General features: G+C 40.2%; 1 protein-coding gene across 1 annotated transcript in view; it reads right to left on the reverse strand.

Annotated features, from left to right (window-relative positions):
* Positions 1-6,145: 6,145 nt before the first annotated feature.
* The window catches only part of LOC135087112 (SCY1-like protein 2), a 41,881-nt gene continuing 31,718 nt past the window's right edge, over positions 6,146-16,308 (reverse strand). Inside the window, exons 5-12 of the mRNA XM_063981950.1 lie at positions 13,673-13,818; positions 13,157-13,310; positions 12,156-12,405; positions 11,809-11,945; positions 11,273-11,531; positions 10,746-11,005; positions 8,911-9,048; positions 6,146-6,172 (exon numbers count right to left, since the gene is read on the reverse strand). Of these exons, the coding sequence (XP_063838020.1) occupies positions 6,146-6,172; positions 8,911-9,048; positions 10,746-11,005; positions 11,273-11,531; positions 11,809-11,945; positions 12,156-12,405; positions 13,157-13,310; positions 13,673-13,818 (1,371 nt within the window). The remainder of the gene's footprint in view (positions 6,173-8,910; positions 9,049-10,745; positions 11,006-11,272; positions 11,532-11,808; positions 11,946-12,155; positions 12,406-13,156; positions 13,311-13,672; positions 13,819-16,308) is intronic.

Consider the following 16,308-nt stretch of genomic DNA (forward strand, 5'->3'; position numbering starts at 1 on the left):
ATACATAAATGCAATTGAGATATTGACCAATATTTCTGAGATAATTATTAACATGAGACTACCGATAGTTGGGTCAACTTCAAGTTAGTAGGCATGAAGAATCGACCGATGTAATGTGCGCATTTTCATACACGTCCATAATATGGATTAACAGTGACAGAAAGTCTGTGGTCTGCGGGGAGACTAAATACTCGTAAGAGGAAAAGTACACGAATCAGTTGTAATAAGTAAGGCTTCTTTTTCTTCGATTCCTATCTAGCTATTTTGGCAAAATAACCTGTTGACGATTAATAACCCTATACCTTGAAGTGGTTCTCCTTAATGGATATACATTTTAATACAAGTTTCATTCAATTCCACTACTTACTTATAAGTTGGATTACGTTATAAGTTATAACTTAGTCCAGATCCGTCATTGAGGTTAGCGGTGCCCAGAAGGCTGGCAGCGTTTCCGCGTTGAATGACGAGGCTTAGACGCTGGCCAAGTAGTAGGGAATTTAGTGTAAGAACCCCTTCACTTTCCTCCTCAGCCTTCTGGTCACCGCAAGATTGAATATTTAAACATTTTAGTTTACGTCCACTTTTTAACAGTGATAAACCCATAAAAACCGTTAAAAAGATGTGGACGAAAACAAAAAACAGCTTTAAACGTTGTTGTGTTTTCGTCCATGACGTCATGAGCAAGCACTGGGGTGGACGAAAAACAAAATTAGCTATTTCTGTAGATTAGTTTTCGTCCATTTGTCCTTCGACCTATTGCAATATTTTCCTAAATTTAGGTAAGAAACTTATTTAAATCTTTTTGATATCATTTGAAAGCTAACATAATTACCTTTCAAATGATATACCACAATCCATAGTTACTGTATTGTAGAATTGGTTTTAAGTTAATAATTCAACTGCACCCTTGTTTCTACACAATGGTCGAAAACTAGCGTACACTACGACGAAAACTGATTTTTTTGGACGAAAACTAGTGAAATCGCCTCTTTTGCATAAAATATTTTTTATAAAAAAACCCGTGATATTTACTTATTGTCATATAATATTAACGTAAAGTAGACTATATAAGGATTAAAATGACATATGATACATATGAGTAAGGGTATTTTAAGATATTCATTTCGCATCACAAAGTTGGCAACTCCGATAATTGGACGAAAACTAGCGCACTTACCCTACCTATTTTAGTAACTGGGCTTGCATCGCGATCACGAACCCTTCTGGGTTAGGCAAGTCACTTAAACTTCGGTCTTACGCCTTTAGTATACCTACTTCTGTACTCATTTAGAGGTCTACATTGGGCTGCACAAGTCCTGGCTACTAATGAGATACCAGCCGATGAAAGGTTGCGGTTATTTTTATATTACAACAGGGAAGCCTGGCCGGTTGTTACCCTCACTAGGATTCGAACCCAGAACAGACAGCAGAGACAATCTGAGGAGTCTGAAACATCGTCCTAACCGTACGCACATACTACATACTATTATCCTGTAATAATATTACTTACCTTACTACAAGTAATATTATAAATGTGAAAGTTGGTAAGAATGAAATGGATGTACCTAGGTAGGCTAAGTTTGTTACTTTTTCACGCAAACACTACTGTGTGCTTACCATGAGTTTACGTTAGGTGTGCTCGCTAGCGAGAACGTCAAAAAACTTTATGAAGATTTTATTTCTTGAAAGTAGCCGCTAGGGGGCGCTGCACAATATGTCATACATTTAAATGTCATTTTTTTACGCAGTCGCTAGCGAGCACACCTAACGTAAACTCATGGTAAGCACACTGAACGGATTTTGATGAAACTACAGAATTATTGTTTATAAATAATAACTATTTAGGCTATTTATTTAGTAATGATCTGTGACACAATTAATTTCACACTGGTGAAGGCGCGGGCAAAAGCTAGTATTTTAATAGGTTAGGTAAGTTTGATTCAATGCACCCATAAAATAAATAAAAATAAGTATAGTAAGTAGGTACATAGCAATGGAATAGATCATGACGTGATTTGCTAAAAATAAGGAAAGCGGGGTTAGGTTAAGCAAATGAAACAACATTGTAATATTTTACTTGTTTATTATATCTTTAATTTTCTACAATGCCCACGTATACATAAATAGAACGACAATGGATAACATAATTATACGTAATTATAATACGTCTAACTTTCCAGTTTAATATTTACTATTCATCTATGATTAAATCGCCTGTGTGTGATAACATTTAATATAATTAATAATAACATCCATTCTACTGAAATATGTAATTATCTCAAGTTGTTAAATATGTGATTACAATCATTAAGTTACATAAACTGTGTGTTAACATTACATATAATATGATATTGTTGAATAAGTATTTTTAAAATCTATGCAATTAAGAGTGGATTAATATTCACTTGACATTAACATTCACATGCAGAATAACTTTGTATTTTATAAATCGTTTTCAATTTTATGAGTGGATCGTTCTTCTACTACTATATTAATATGTTTCCATCCATTAAATCGAAAATTTTATAGGAAATGTAGGGATACAGTGAGAGTAGAAGATCTTAGAATGATATGTTAGAACTTTCAAATAATAGTAAGTAAATGAATGACCGAAGTCTGTTGTTCCGAATGTATTCGAGTCGACACTTTAATTCAGTACAAATTAAATGTAAGGCAACATTTCCAATATTTAACAGGGGTAGAATGATTAAAAACAGTAAATATCTATAGTCAACCCGATTGTAAGCTCAACCACAATAGCCTAAAAGTCTTTTTGTGAAGAATTTCATACATATTAAGCGGTAAGGAATTAGAAAGAGCCTATAAAAGTATTGTCGAATATCATATTATCTTATCTATATTATGAAGTCAAGTTAGAGAAGTTCTAATTTCACAGAGAGATCACAAGATAGCACAATATTTGATAAAATGCTAATATATTTTAATCTAGATAAGTTACAGTAGGAAGGTTTAGTATAGGTATACCTTAGAATCACATCGAGTAAACATTTTAAAAGGTAAATTTGAATATAAGTTTTAGGGCACACACAATAATATCAGTTACCTAACACTGAGCAAACGCCACAACCCGTAGAAGAGTGAATGCAAGATACTTGAGTGGTCGATTGCAACGATGCGATAAGGTGAGGTGGGCAAGGTTACAAATCAAAATAATATCAAACTGTCCAGCTTACTTTTCTTTTTCACGAAGACACACATGCCTTTAAGTTATGATTTCCATGTAAACGATAGTTAGTTTGCAAGTTACATTTTATTTTTCACCTCCTCGTCAGTAGGCGACTCCGATCTTTAAGCATTCTTTCTCCAGTCATACCTACACTCCACTATCCTACATCACATTCACTTACAGTGCTATAAGTTGATAGATTTTATAAATTATGTAATTCATTTAAAGAAAATCAGGTTAATTTGACTTATGATACATATAATAGACTATAAAATATGTGTACATTTTATAAGATATTATAATAGCAACAATAAAGGCAAAGGTTCTTCAGGACAAGTTTACAACATCAATATAAATACTTAATATATATTTTATACTTCCATAGACGTAGAATACCTATCGCCTTATCTCAACCTCTAATGGCTTATCTCTACTTCTCACTTTCTGGACTTCCTTAAAGATACGTAGATACCATTTCAATGAGTGTGTGCTCCATGCTATATAAAAATACAGAAGCTGTTGTTCAACAATCATAAATATTTTTTTAAATATGTTTTTTAAAATATGTTCTTTTCTTTTCAATTCGTATTTTTATATCTTTAAATGCTCTGTATATAATATGTAACGACATAAAATCAAACATTTTGATAAAATTTATAGAGATAAGTAAGTACCTAATAATTCTACTTTTTTAATGACGAACAATCTTTTTAAAATTTGAATAAACTTTTCACAAATATCAACAAAACGTATATTTTTCACGACTTACTCGTACAGTCGGATTGTAAACTGTATTTGATTTGTTATAAAACAGGTACTTGCTCATTAGCTCATTCGTGATGTTGTTCGCAACACCTTGCACCATGCAGTCTAAAGAATTACCTACATTGTGCACTTCCTTGGTGAGTGCCTACTCACTCATAGAGGAGGTTTAAGTGTATAGAGTGATACCATGCTAGTTTCTTCAACAACAGTTTGGTACTTCAAAATATTTTCAAAAATATACCGTTCCACATAGGCTACGGGTAGGTCTAAATGGGTTCAGTTTTTTTTTTCAAGATTTGATATGCATGACATGTGGTAAATCGTGGTCAAAGTATTGTTTAATATCCCGCCACGCCCATTTACTTTTCTTTGCCTAACGATGAGTTTAATTTCAAATTATTTTATAGTGCCTTCGTTCGCAAAGCCGCTTCGACGGCAACATCCCATTTATTATCTAAATTCATCATTCACACGATGATTTATGATATTTAAAAAAGTCGCATAATCCAAATCAATATCACTCAATATTCTCCAAAAGACTAAGTATGTTAATAAATATTCTATTTTAAAAACAATAGGCACTTTGTTCCTGAATAAAATAATATCGTATCATCTTATTTCAAATTCAAATAAAATAGTTTCATATTATTATTAATTTACATCCTAAGTAAAATAGATACTTATACAATTTATTAGCATTTGGCATCTTTTAAGTACGGATTGACACATTCACCGCACGTCGAAGTTCATAAAATCGTTACGTTCCCACAATGAGTAATAAAAGTTATAATTTTAGTTCCTGACCCATATTGCATAATGCGTATAGGCAATGACGTCAGCGCAAGAGTAGGAATAGATCACTGAGTCATGGACGAAAGTTTTCATAAACTCTTAACAAATGATGGTGTTGCTAAGTAACTTCAATTACATTAATGGAACAGGCCCAGAGCCCGGTAATTTGACTTCGCTTATGGTGTAATGTAACGGGTACCTAAATAATTCAATCATAGTTATGATTCCCTCAAGATTTTGAATAATGTATTAGCTTTACGATGTCTACAAAGTACCACAGTTTAGGGAGAAACATGAGGGTAGATAGTCAGCTCGTATCTCGTGTCCATCGATCGTCCTTCTCTAGGTAGAGTCATTTTGTTCTTAGAATTTTAAAACTTAGTGCACGACAAGCGACGTAAGTTTCGTGAAGGGGTGCTGAATGAAATTGTTGAAATGACTTGATACCTATTTTAAGTTTAGAGCCTTTTCGCACTAGCTATTTGTCCGGCGATCGTTGGTGAGCTGAGATCGCGACGTGCACAAGGCATATCGCCGCAATAATCAACAAATCGTGGCGATATAACGACGTGCTCGTCGCGATCTCACCTCTCCTGAAATTGCCTGAAAATAATAATGTAAAAAGGCTAAGCTGCTGTTCTGAAATCGTATAGTAACACGGACTTAGGTCTTTACATATTTCCAGAATGTTGTCGGAAATATTGTTTTGAAGGGTACATGTAAATAACAGTAATGACCTGTGATGATTTTAAGAAATTAGTTCAGTTCAACTACAAAAATCACAATAAGTACACAAAGATCTGACAACTCTACGAAATAGTACTAAATTAATACTATTTAGATAAAGAAACAGAAAAATATCAAATTGATACATTAAAATAGTACTAACTATTGGAGTTGAATTACGAAGGTTCCCAAAAGCTAATACAGGACAAGCCCTGTCTTTATCTGTACCCTTCACTGTCATAGAGCAGCTACGAGTTATCGAGTCATTCAAGCATGATCGAGTTTGAGAAACGAAAGTAATGTAAACAAAAAAATTTGGTGTATCGACAGTCAACATGCATTGCATTCTTATAAACTTCAAATCTTAAAACAGTGTCATTTTGTCAGTTCTACTTTAGTTGTTCATGTCATAACGCATCTATTCCTGCATTTAGGCCGATGCATACACTAACCGTACTGCTACTGAGAAGGATATTGCGTTAAATAATTTGGACTTAATTGTTTTAAAGATAGAAGCTCATGTAATAAGTGAGGATAATAGGTGCGCATGGCGTCGACGCGCGTCGGGCGCAGAGGCCTGCCGGGACCGGCGGGCGGGCCGGCGGGCCGGTGGTGCGTCGCTAGCGCCAACTCGCTCCGTTTACGCTACGCGCTCTAACGTTAATCAAATTCTCTTTACGTACGCCCGGAAAACAGCTGGTACTGCAAGCAACCACAAATAAAAGTGATTAAAACAAGCGCGTGCGAGGCCGGAGGTCGCTGCTGCCGCCGGCCCGCTGCCCGCTACACTAAAGTCAGCGCCACGAGAAGCTACATTCTGCCGAATGGTTTCCCTGATTTTATGAAAAACTAATTCAGATGAAACATTAACAAAAAGTACAAAAGAAAAAATCCCGGCGGTGTGAACTAGTTTGTTTATAAATGGTAATTTTGTTTCGATTTCTGTAAGTATGCTATTATTGAACACGCTCCGTAGAGTTTGGAGCAAAACCACTGAAATCAAGTCCATGTTGGTCTTACAATATTACATACTAAATCAAGTTTGGTTAAAATTAGAAATTTGTATTTTGAGTGTAATTTCAGTTGTTAATATTAGACAGACACTAAAATTTTTCGTTTCTCGTGACGCGGACTTTACTCTACCAAGCTCTACGGTCTACGCTACGTGAACTTTATGCTTCTATACGAAAAAACTATTATCTTGCAAACTACGAATTTAACAATGCCAAATCGGAACTTGTAAAATAAACGGGACAAGGTCTACGCTAAGGTACTTGACTCGAACTCGACCGATCGAATGCGCTATTGAGGGTCTATGGTGGGACCAAGGACTCACCAGGACTGGTGTAGTCCTGACCCACCGCTCAAATACATGCCATTCCAAACAATATTAAGAAGATTAGTGACCAATGGAAATGCAAATTAACGTAACTGAAGTCAAAACGTGGTGTTGCAGTCTGGACAGAATGATTATGATGCTCCCTAGTAGCAATAAAAAAGTTATACACATTTACCTGGTCACATTGTAAAATGTCTCTGTCAAAATTATTTAGTAGAGCCGGCCACTGGAACAGGAGCAAACAATTCAAAAACAATTGAAGGTTTTATTGTTATTGAAATCTCCTGGATAGCCTCATGAGGCACAGAAAAAAAATAAGGGTAGGTCAGAGGTGGGGGTAATACTTTATTCGATTTTGAGACTTTCGTCTCAAATTATTTGCGGTTTACCTGGAAACTAATACCGGTGGATATTTTGATGAACTGCTTGCTTCCTTGGGCGCTCTGTATTACTTTTAGAGGCTGCTATGCTGGGAGCATTTATCTTGGTAAGTATAGTGCAATCATGGTCAGTACTAAATTCAACCAGCGCAGGATGGTCGGTGCTGAGACATGTAACTCGTTGAGTATTAAACCATTTTGCACGTGGAGTTAGTTTGAATAGTCAGTTCAATTGGGCAGGTCATTTTCGTCACAATAACTAGCGACAATTGCCGAGTGCCAATTAATTAATTGCCAATATGGTACTTCTTGGCCTGATGGACCGTCAATTTCATGTCAGTGGTTGTAAATCCTTCGGGGAAGTTTGGAATCGGAGGGTGGGGACCGGGTGCTGTATCGTAGATTAGGAAAGACCTATGCCAAATTATTTTTCAGGATAATGAGAATGCCAATCATAAACATAGGTCAGAAAATTTTTCGCGGATAAAGGTAGTTAGAGGAATTGGACTGGTGAGTGCGAACATTACCTTGCTAGACAATACCAGCTATTTCACAAATATTTTAAGATGTTACTTAACAATACGTGTATTGTAATAATCTTGAAGGAACCAAAAATCTAATTAGCTACATCTGTTTATTTATAACTAAATACAAGCTAAATGTTTGTAATGTAATGTTAATGAAAATTGAGTGTAGGTAGGTATACCAACGATGAATCAGAGGCTAAAAGTCTGAACTTTTACAATAACCTGGCTGTAAACACGAATCAGAACATTTGGTACTCTCTGTAGGCTGTCACTTACATCTCTCTACCTGTTTCAGCATTCAGAAAGTATATTCCATCAGTGTTTCACTGCATGACTTCATTACGTATACTTCATAAACCCTATGGATGGGACCGCAATTTTTTTGATATTTTTACAAGTTGGCACGTTCGTTAATCTTCTTTTCTTCTTTAAAGCCATTGAAACTCAAGGCTGTCAAGTTAAAGTATATTTATTTTAATTATATAAATATATAATAATATAGATGATCATAATAACAGAAGAGGTTAATTTCTTATTAATATTTTTAACATAGTATCTATTCATATAACAATACCATTATCACAGCACCACTATACAACTTCTCGCTGTATACTACCATTTGGTACTTAACATTCTTTATTGTTATTTTTTAGCTTCCGTTACTCGAAATTTAAAGAACATTTGGACATCATTAATTTTCCATGATCGAAGTTGAGAGTGATATGTCCACAATACCCATTAAAGCTCTACAATCCCTTTTTCATAAAGCTGGCATACTTTCCGAAATGATGGTTATGTTCCGTAAGCGAAATTAGTCTCCATAAACAAGTATAACAGAAAGTCTCCGTAGAATAAAATGACAGATCTTTTCTCTAAAAGAATAGTCGCAAATAAATCTAATGTTAAATACAACATCGATAGTGATAAACTACTAAACATACAAGGGTCGGACGGGGATCGCCATTGCAGGCAGAACTGTTACAAAAGCGAGAAGATCGGAGACGGTTAGAGTGTCCACGGAGCGTCGCTGGCGGGCGCGGGCCTTTAGCGCATCAGAGTGATATTGAGCGAGGGGCACTTGCGGACGGTGTGCTGGAGCGCGCTGTACCCGGCAGCCGTGGCGCCCTGGAGCGCGCTCCAGTGCGGGGAGTGGTGGTGCGACCCGCCATGCGAGCCCACCGGCAGATGTCTTACCATGCCGCTGCTCAGCTGCTGCAGCAGCCCGGAGCCCTGCGAGTTGCTCATGGCCGACGGGCGCCGCGAGCGGATCGACTGCATCGACGACGTCAGCAGGAACGGCACGCTCGACGAAGTGTTCGGCATCGAACCGCCCTATGCCGCACATAAACAATCACGTTAGTCAAGCTAAACCACAGCACATGGAGATTCTTGAGTTATCTTCGAAAAATATGCAAATTTTTGAATAATATGAAAATGTTGTTGCTGCCAATTCAAAAAACGGTTGGTGGTGTAATGAGAAAAAAATTAATATACCGAAATGGTAGCGTCCCTCCAGTATTGTTAGGAAACCAATTACTGTATAATTCTCTCATAAAAATAAAGTTATAGCTAGTTACTTAAAATAGTACCTATAGCCATTAGTAGCTTAACTACTGCATGCCTTATAAGGTACGTATCATCAGCATTTAAAGCGTGTTGGGCATTTGAAAACTTCTCGTGATTCAGAAATACTTAGCTAATCTACTGATGGTTTATCACGGAGATGTTGCCGTCAATGAGAGAAAAGGTTTGTTTTTGTAATGTGTAATTTTGTCAGTGAAAATATACCAATCGGTTTCTTAGGTTTGGTTATAGGCAACATCTTAGTGCAGCGATATACAAACAGTTGAATGATTGATACAGCGAACAGAGGTATGTCTGCGTGGTCCTGCGCGGGCGCAGCGCACGCAAGAGAGGAACCATACTCACGATCATGCTCCGTGCAAGCTGCGTAGAAGAACAAATAGCAACAGTGAATGAGACAGCGTTTAACGTTCGGCTTACCGCCTTTATGATGGGAAAGGATGAAATTCTTACTTACGATTCAATCTCGCACATTAAACATTTAACATTTACATCTTGAACTGTTACATTTATACGAGTACTACACCTAGCGAGCGTTTCACAAATATCAAAGTCACATCAGTGGTGTTGAATCAAAATTTGGACAATTTGGAAAAGTATACTTAACTTTCAAACTTGTGTTAGCTGGAATATGTAAAGCCAATTGATAGACAAACGGTGTTTCGTGGTTACGTTAGGTAGAACAACACCGATTCGGGAGGGATCACCGCTGGTGCACACTTGCAGTTGGACACATCGAACAGCCTACGGGAGGGAGCGGGAGGCACTACTCTCCCGGTCCCTTGCACACAGTCGTCGCGATAAGGCGCTCATGCATCGCGGTACTTCACAAGACAGTAATAGAACATGCACCACTTCATTTTCCTTGAAGGTTGCCGGTATCAGTCGTCTCGCAGGAGTGGAAGTAATAGCGTTCAGTACGATGCAATGGTAAGGTCTAATGATTGGATAGAGACAGTTCGCTGTGATACAACTCCAACCAGGTTCGTGCAGATGTGAGTGTGTGGTAATGGTGTGAACAATGAGACACTATCTCCCCCAGTCGGTGTGGGAACAAGACGCAACCGCAGAAGAATATAGACCACATCAATGTGAAGCCGTTCCAAGTCGACATTCAATAGAGGGTTCGGGGAGGTCACGCAGCCAGGCTGTCGAACTGGATGCACATCACTTACGACGCTGTGCGAAGCCGACGGCACGGACAGGCTCGAGCCTGAGCCGCCGCGTCCCCTGTACTGGTAGCCCTGTCAAAACAAGCACTGTCACTACACTGTGTAACTTCACAAGACTCCATCGCACACCATTGTTCACAAGAGCACTGGCACCACTGTCCACTTTCACCAGTCTGTTCGGCTCAAGTTCAGTTTATTTAAACTTGTAACAATGTAAGTGTGTTTGTGTCAAATACAAAAGTGTGTGGTGCAAAGAGGAGAGATGTAACTTACAGTCGGCGGCGAGAGATTCACCGCGGATCCACGGCGCTCCTGGGGCCCGATGCTGGAGTGGCGGCGCGTGGGCAGGCCGGAGTTACCTCCCGGGGTCCCGCCGGGGGACGAGGCGCAGGAGGGCGCGATGCGGATCTTGGGCGTCATCAGAGTGTTGTCCGACAGGCGGCGGTTGGGGAACGCGCTCGCCACGCGCAAGAAGTTGTTATCATTGCTGTTAGAGTTGGAAGAGCCGAAGAACCATTGGCCGATTCCAGTGCCTGTAGTCGGATATATTGAAGCGATGAGTATTGAATAGCGTAAATAAGATAGATATTATGTCTTAGAAGGAATGCTGACCCCAGTTATTGAAAGAACAATAACCTACCTGCCTCATTTAGGTATATTTATTCCTGTTTAGTGATTCCTATTCCATTAAAAGTCTATAAAGAAGCATAGTTTTGACAGATCACAGATCACAAAGTTTACAGTGTCTTCTTGCTTATTAGAGGCGTATCTGTGACTGCTGTATTGTTTCAGATACTTACTCTTGAATCCCCCGCCCACGCTGGTAGAGGGCGCGGTGGTAGCAGTGACAGAGTTCTTGCGAGCCATGTCCTCGGCGCTGGAGGTCTTACGCTGCTCCACGCGCAGGTTGGGGATGTTGAAGGGCGGCACCGTCATGTTGTCGGTGCTCATCTGGTGGCGCAGCGGGCGGTGGCGCTCCGGGCTCGGCAGCGTCAAGCTGTCCAGCTTCAGTTTGTAGCGCTGGTTATGGTCGATATTGTCCAGCATATCGTACAAGATCTGTGATCGCAAACCAGTTCAGTAAGAACGAATATCTCCAGATAAACTTCAACGCATCAATAACAATCGAAATGATTACATCGGAATTTGTATTTTGTATGTATTTTGATTAGCAGAGTCGCATACAACACCATGGTCATGGATATGCGTGATCATAGCTCATGCAACTCTGCAGAAATCTCGAATATTAAACAAAAAAGTACATGATCTTAATTCCGATATGAATTACTATAAGAAAAACTTCAATGATTTACTAAAAGACTCCGCAAGTAACTACCTCCATCAAGTTAGTGAACTGATCAATGCTCAGTGCCGGGTTGATGGTCTGAGGGGCCAGCGCTGGAATCATCTTGGTGGCCATAACATTGGTTGTCAAACCGAATTTCCTCTCCATAAGCATCGACTTGTAAAGTTCTGGAATGAATGGCACAGTTGATATTTTCAACAAGTTTAAGTTTAATTTCGCTTAGCAATTGTCGAAATTCGCATTGAAACTTTTGAAGTTCGCACAGCGATAAATGCTCGACGGTCGCTGTTGCTCTGACTTCGCAAAGACGTCTTAACATGAATCAAAGCGAATATTATGAACAGTGTCAAAATATTTTATTTGGAGTCGATACTTACTAACAACGCGAGTGATTATATCAGGATCACTGAGACGCATGCTCAGGAGAGTCGGAATCACTTGCTCCAGGATGTGGTTCCTCTCGAGACGGCACAGGATCTTCTCGTAGAAGCCCAGAATGAGGCTGATGATCTTGACATCGCTCTGGTTTTTCTCGAGCAGAATCTTCACCTTTGCCAACACAATCCCGTGCAAAGACTTGTCATCGATGTAATCAGAAATATTCTGCATAGCTATCAGGGATGCAGTCTGTAATGTAAAATGAAAAAATAGTAACTACCTACTTTTACTTTTTCCCATTTTTCCATTTTTTTGCAACAAATGCACTAAAATCGTCCAGAAGCCAATGGTCCCAAGAAAATATCTATGTAATTTTTAAAAGTGATACGATAATTTTAAAAAGTACAAATTGAATTAGCATGTTAATTTGAAATTAATTGAATCTGAAAATGACTAGGTACGGTTTTTAACGTTTAAATTCTTTAACAAAAAGTACTACAAAAATCCTGGAACAGTCCAATTAGATTAAATATTCTACAGTGCTTTTAACGTTTTGCTTTGGGCTAATGCCATGACCATTGTGAAATAAAAATCGTTCATTTAAACAGTGAAATGTTTTTACACGAAGTGTGAAGTAGGTCAGCGATTCGAAAAAATTTTCAAACGCGCTAAAAGATTAATTTATTATTTGTTACAAAAAATGTTTTCGTTTTTGATTAACTTAATAGCATAGCAATGTTTGCACTGCGTGGATCCTTTAGACAATCTAGTAATAAGGTTTAGCTGTGTACAGTTAATCAATCATGTATAATATAGTAAATCATTAGCAGCAATATATCAACCGTCCTTGTAGTGTCTTTTCCCCTCGTTGGAACCTTCGGCACTAGTTTTATTGACCGTGAGGTAGGTTCTTTTCCTACCTCACCACCTTAATTGCATCTACTATCACCTTTAATGTTCCTGTCTGATTTTGTTTAAAACCCATGAAAGTGACCTTTACCTGAATCTGGTTGGTGTTATTATCAAGCGCGGTGAAGAGCAACGGCATGACGTCATAAGTGACCTCATCGGGCTGGCACTTTTTCGTCACAACGTGCAAGTTCTCAAGCATGGTCACCGTGGCTTGCACGCTCTTCGGTGAGTTCATCAAGCTCCTGAAAATTTTGCTGAGCGATAATTGACATATAGGAGGCCATTTCGGATACGCTAGATTGCACCACGAACCCTCTTTTGGGTTCAGGATGCTACGTTACAATATTTGAAGACAATATAATAAATTTTAGATGTTACACCAAACAAGCAAGAGTTAAGAACTTAAGAGTATGAACAATAATAAATAAGTATGTGACTTAAAAAGGCGCCCAGCGGAAGTCAATACCAGTAACAAAACTTGACTTTTCAAAAGTATCACAGCAGATTTATAATCCAGAATTCGACTCTGCGAAAGGTTCTAATGTTCTGTTTCTGAATTTGAAAATTCTTGGTCCCTAATGAAAGTCAAGTTTAGCAGTCTTACTTCAGAGTCGGGAGCACGTAGGTGGAGAACTCATCGGGCGAGGCCTCGTTGGTGAGCCAGATGATGGGCATCAGCACAGCGGCCAGGACCTCGGCTGTGCGCACCTCCAGCTGTAGGGCTGGCCACACGTGCTGCCAGCGCAACTTCTGCAAGTCATCAGGCATACCTTTCGAATCTCTTTCATGATTTTTCTAAGCCATATGTTTGGCAGTCGAATGACTAGGTACTGAACGACTTAACTTTATTATGGTCGACCGACTAACTCATCTTATGAAAGAAGTTCAAAATTGGTGACTGTGTTTAGTTGAATCTCAATATTTGAATCCCAAGATAAAATTAGCAGAGAAAGTTGATTAAAAAAAAAGTTTCGATTTGTAATTTACTAAGTAATAGCAATATTTCTCACTTCCAGCTACCTACTACCTCAATTTTTGCTAATTTGCCCTAGACATTAGGTACCTTGGTAAAATTATCCACTTCTGGTTAGAAGTTACGTAACATGTCGCTTTTTTGTAAACGCATTGCTTCATAATCTTTCATAATTTTCATTCGTTGCTACCAGGTTGGCTTCTAAACGAATATCCTATTGAATTTGAAACTCAAATTTCCACTTGAATACTGAAAGATACTCTATTTCAGAACAAGTAGGTAAACGCTTGGCTTAACCTCTACGATCCGGAGTATTTTAATTAAAATACTGATGTGGATATTTTTAATCCCTATCGACGATCTTTAGACAACGAGCGAGGTAATTAAGAGCAGTTAAGATCATCGACTTAGGTATTTATGAAGCACGAGAGCTGTTTAAGCCGTCAAATTATGATTTAAATAAAACGTGTGATGGTTGTATTCTCTTTATTAATCTAAAGTTCTAACTTATAACAATCATCAGCACAGAAGAAGAGGTGTGGGACACGGAAGATATTAATTATTCGCGAAAACGACGCGTAGTCGGCGCGTGATAGCCTGCGACTGGCCGACCGCGGGGCGCGGGCGGCGTGGAGAGCCGAGCGAGTACGAAGTGCCGCGGAATACCACGATGTCCTAGAGCTCGCGCGGTTGTAGCGCGATTATTCGACTTCGTTTCGCCTTACATCCTCCCCCTCTAACCCAGGCGTTGCGTCCCCGAAGCCGGGTTAGCCTTACGAGGTCTTCCTCTCTTACGTTTCTCCTGAATGCTTGGATGGGGCCAACGAACGGAGTCAACAACGAAACGTGATACCTCCCTAGCGAGACGCCGTCACTTATGCGCTCCAAAGCGTATGTCGTACTACCGATCACCTCCTGAATACGGTACGGCCCGTCGCGACGAGGGATGAACTTCGGGGTCTGCCCTTTGCTCGTATCATTAAGACCCTGGGTCTTAAGCAGTACGAGATCCCCTACCTTGTAGTCAGGCGCGGGGCGACGACCCTCATCGGCGTACTTCTTCTGGACTTCCTGGGCTTTCTCGTGCACATCCCGTGCATCGAGCAGCACGGCTGAAAGCTTCTTGAGGAACGGAGTAATTGACAAGACCACGTTGTCGTTCTCGACGATAGCCCGCATGTCAGACAATACATCGGCGGGCGCGCGCATCTCGCGCCCGAAGTTAAGATAAGCGGGGGACTGCCCCGTGCTTGCAGTGAACGCGGAGTTCATGGCAAAACGAATAGCGGGAAGGTGACTATCCCAGAAATCGTGTTCCTTGCCAACCAGAATCGCAAGCTGCGGTTTAAGATCGCGGTTCTTCCGCTCGACAGGGTTGGACTCCGGATGGTAGAATGACGTCAGGGCCTGCTTGATCTCCATGACGTGGCACGTCTGCTGCATCACTTCGCTCACAAACTGTACGCCGTTATCACTGATGAGCCTTCTGGGCGTCCCATAACGTAGATACACCTCGTTCACCAGTGTTTTGGCGCACTCTTCGCTAGTGGCGGATGAAAGGGCGAACAACTCAACCCATCTAGTACAGGTGTCCTCCACTATGAGGATCCATTTATTGCCGGAAGGCGTCTCCGGTAATGGCCCAAACAGGTCTACCGCGAGCACCTCGAAGCGGCGTGACATAGCTGGAACTTGTAGTAGGCCGGCGGGTTTTCGCGTGTCTACCTTATATCGTTGACACGCGGCACAATTTTTGATGTACTGAGCAACGTAAGTCCTCATCCCGGGCCAGTAATATTTACCTGCGAGACGCTGCAAAGTTCGTTCTACACCGAAATGGCCGGCTGTGGGAGCGTCATGATACTCGGCTAGCACGTCCTTGCGCTCCTGTTCCGGTACCACCAAACTGGCGTCATCATCATCTTCATTGTCGGGACCATAACGGTACAGTACGCCGTCAACCAATACGTACCCTTTGTCTGCCCAGGACCTCCCCCTAAAGGGATCGTCGGATTCCAGCGCCTCGACGATCTTACAAATATCCGGGTCCTTCAATTGGCCGTCTCTGACGTCCCTAGGGCTGCGTGTGGGTAGGTCAACCACGGCGAGGCACAAATCGCACTCGGTCCCTTCACTTCCTTCCATCGCGCATGAAGGACGTGACAGTGTATCTGCAATCACGTTTGCCTTACCGGGTGTGTACTCGATCTTCAGGTTATATTCCTGAAGACTGAGCGCCCACCTGGCCAGGCGGCCGCTTGGCGATT

The sequence above is a fragment of the Ostrinia nubilalis genome, chromosome Z (genome assembly GCF_963855985.1).
Source record: "Ostrinia nubilalis chromosome Z, ilOstNubi1.1, whole genome shotgun sequence".
Taxonomy (NCBI): Eukaryota; Metazoa; Arthropoda; class Insecta; order Lepidoptera; family Crambidae; genus Ostrinia; species Ostrinia nubilalis.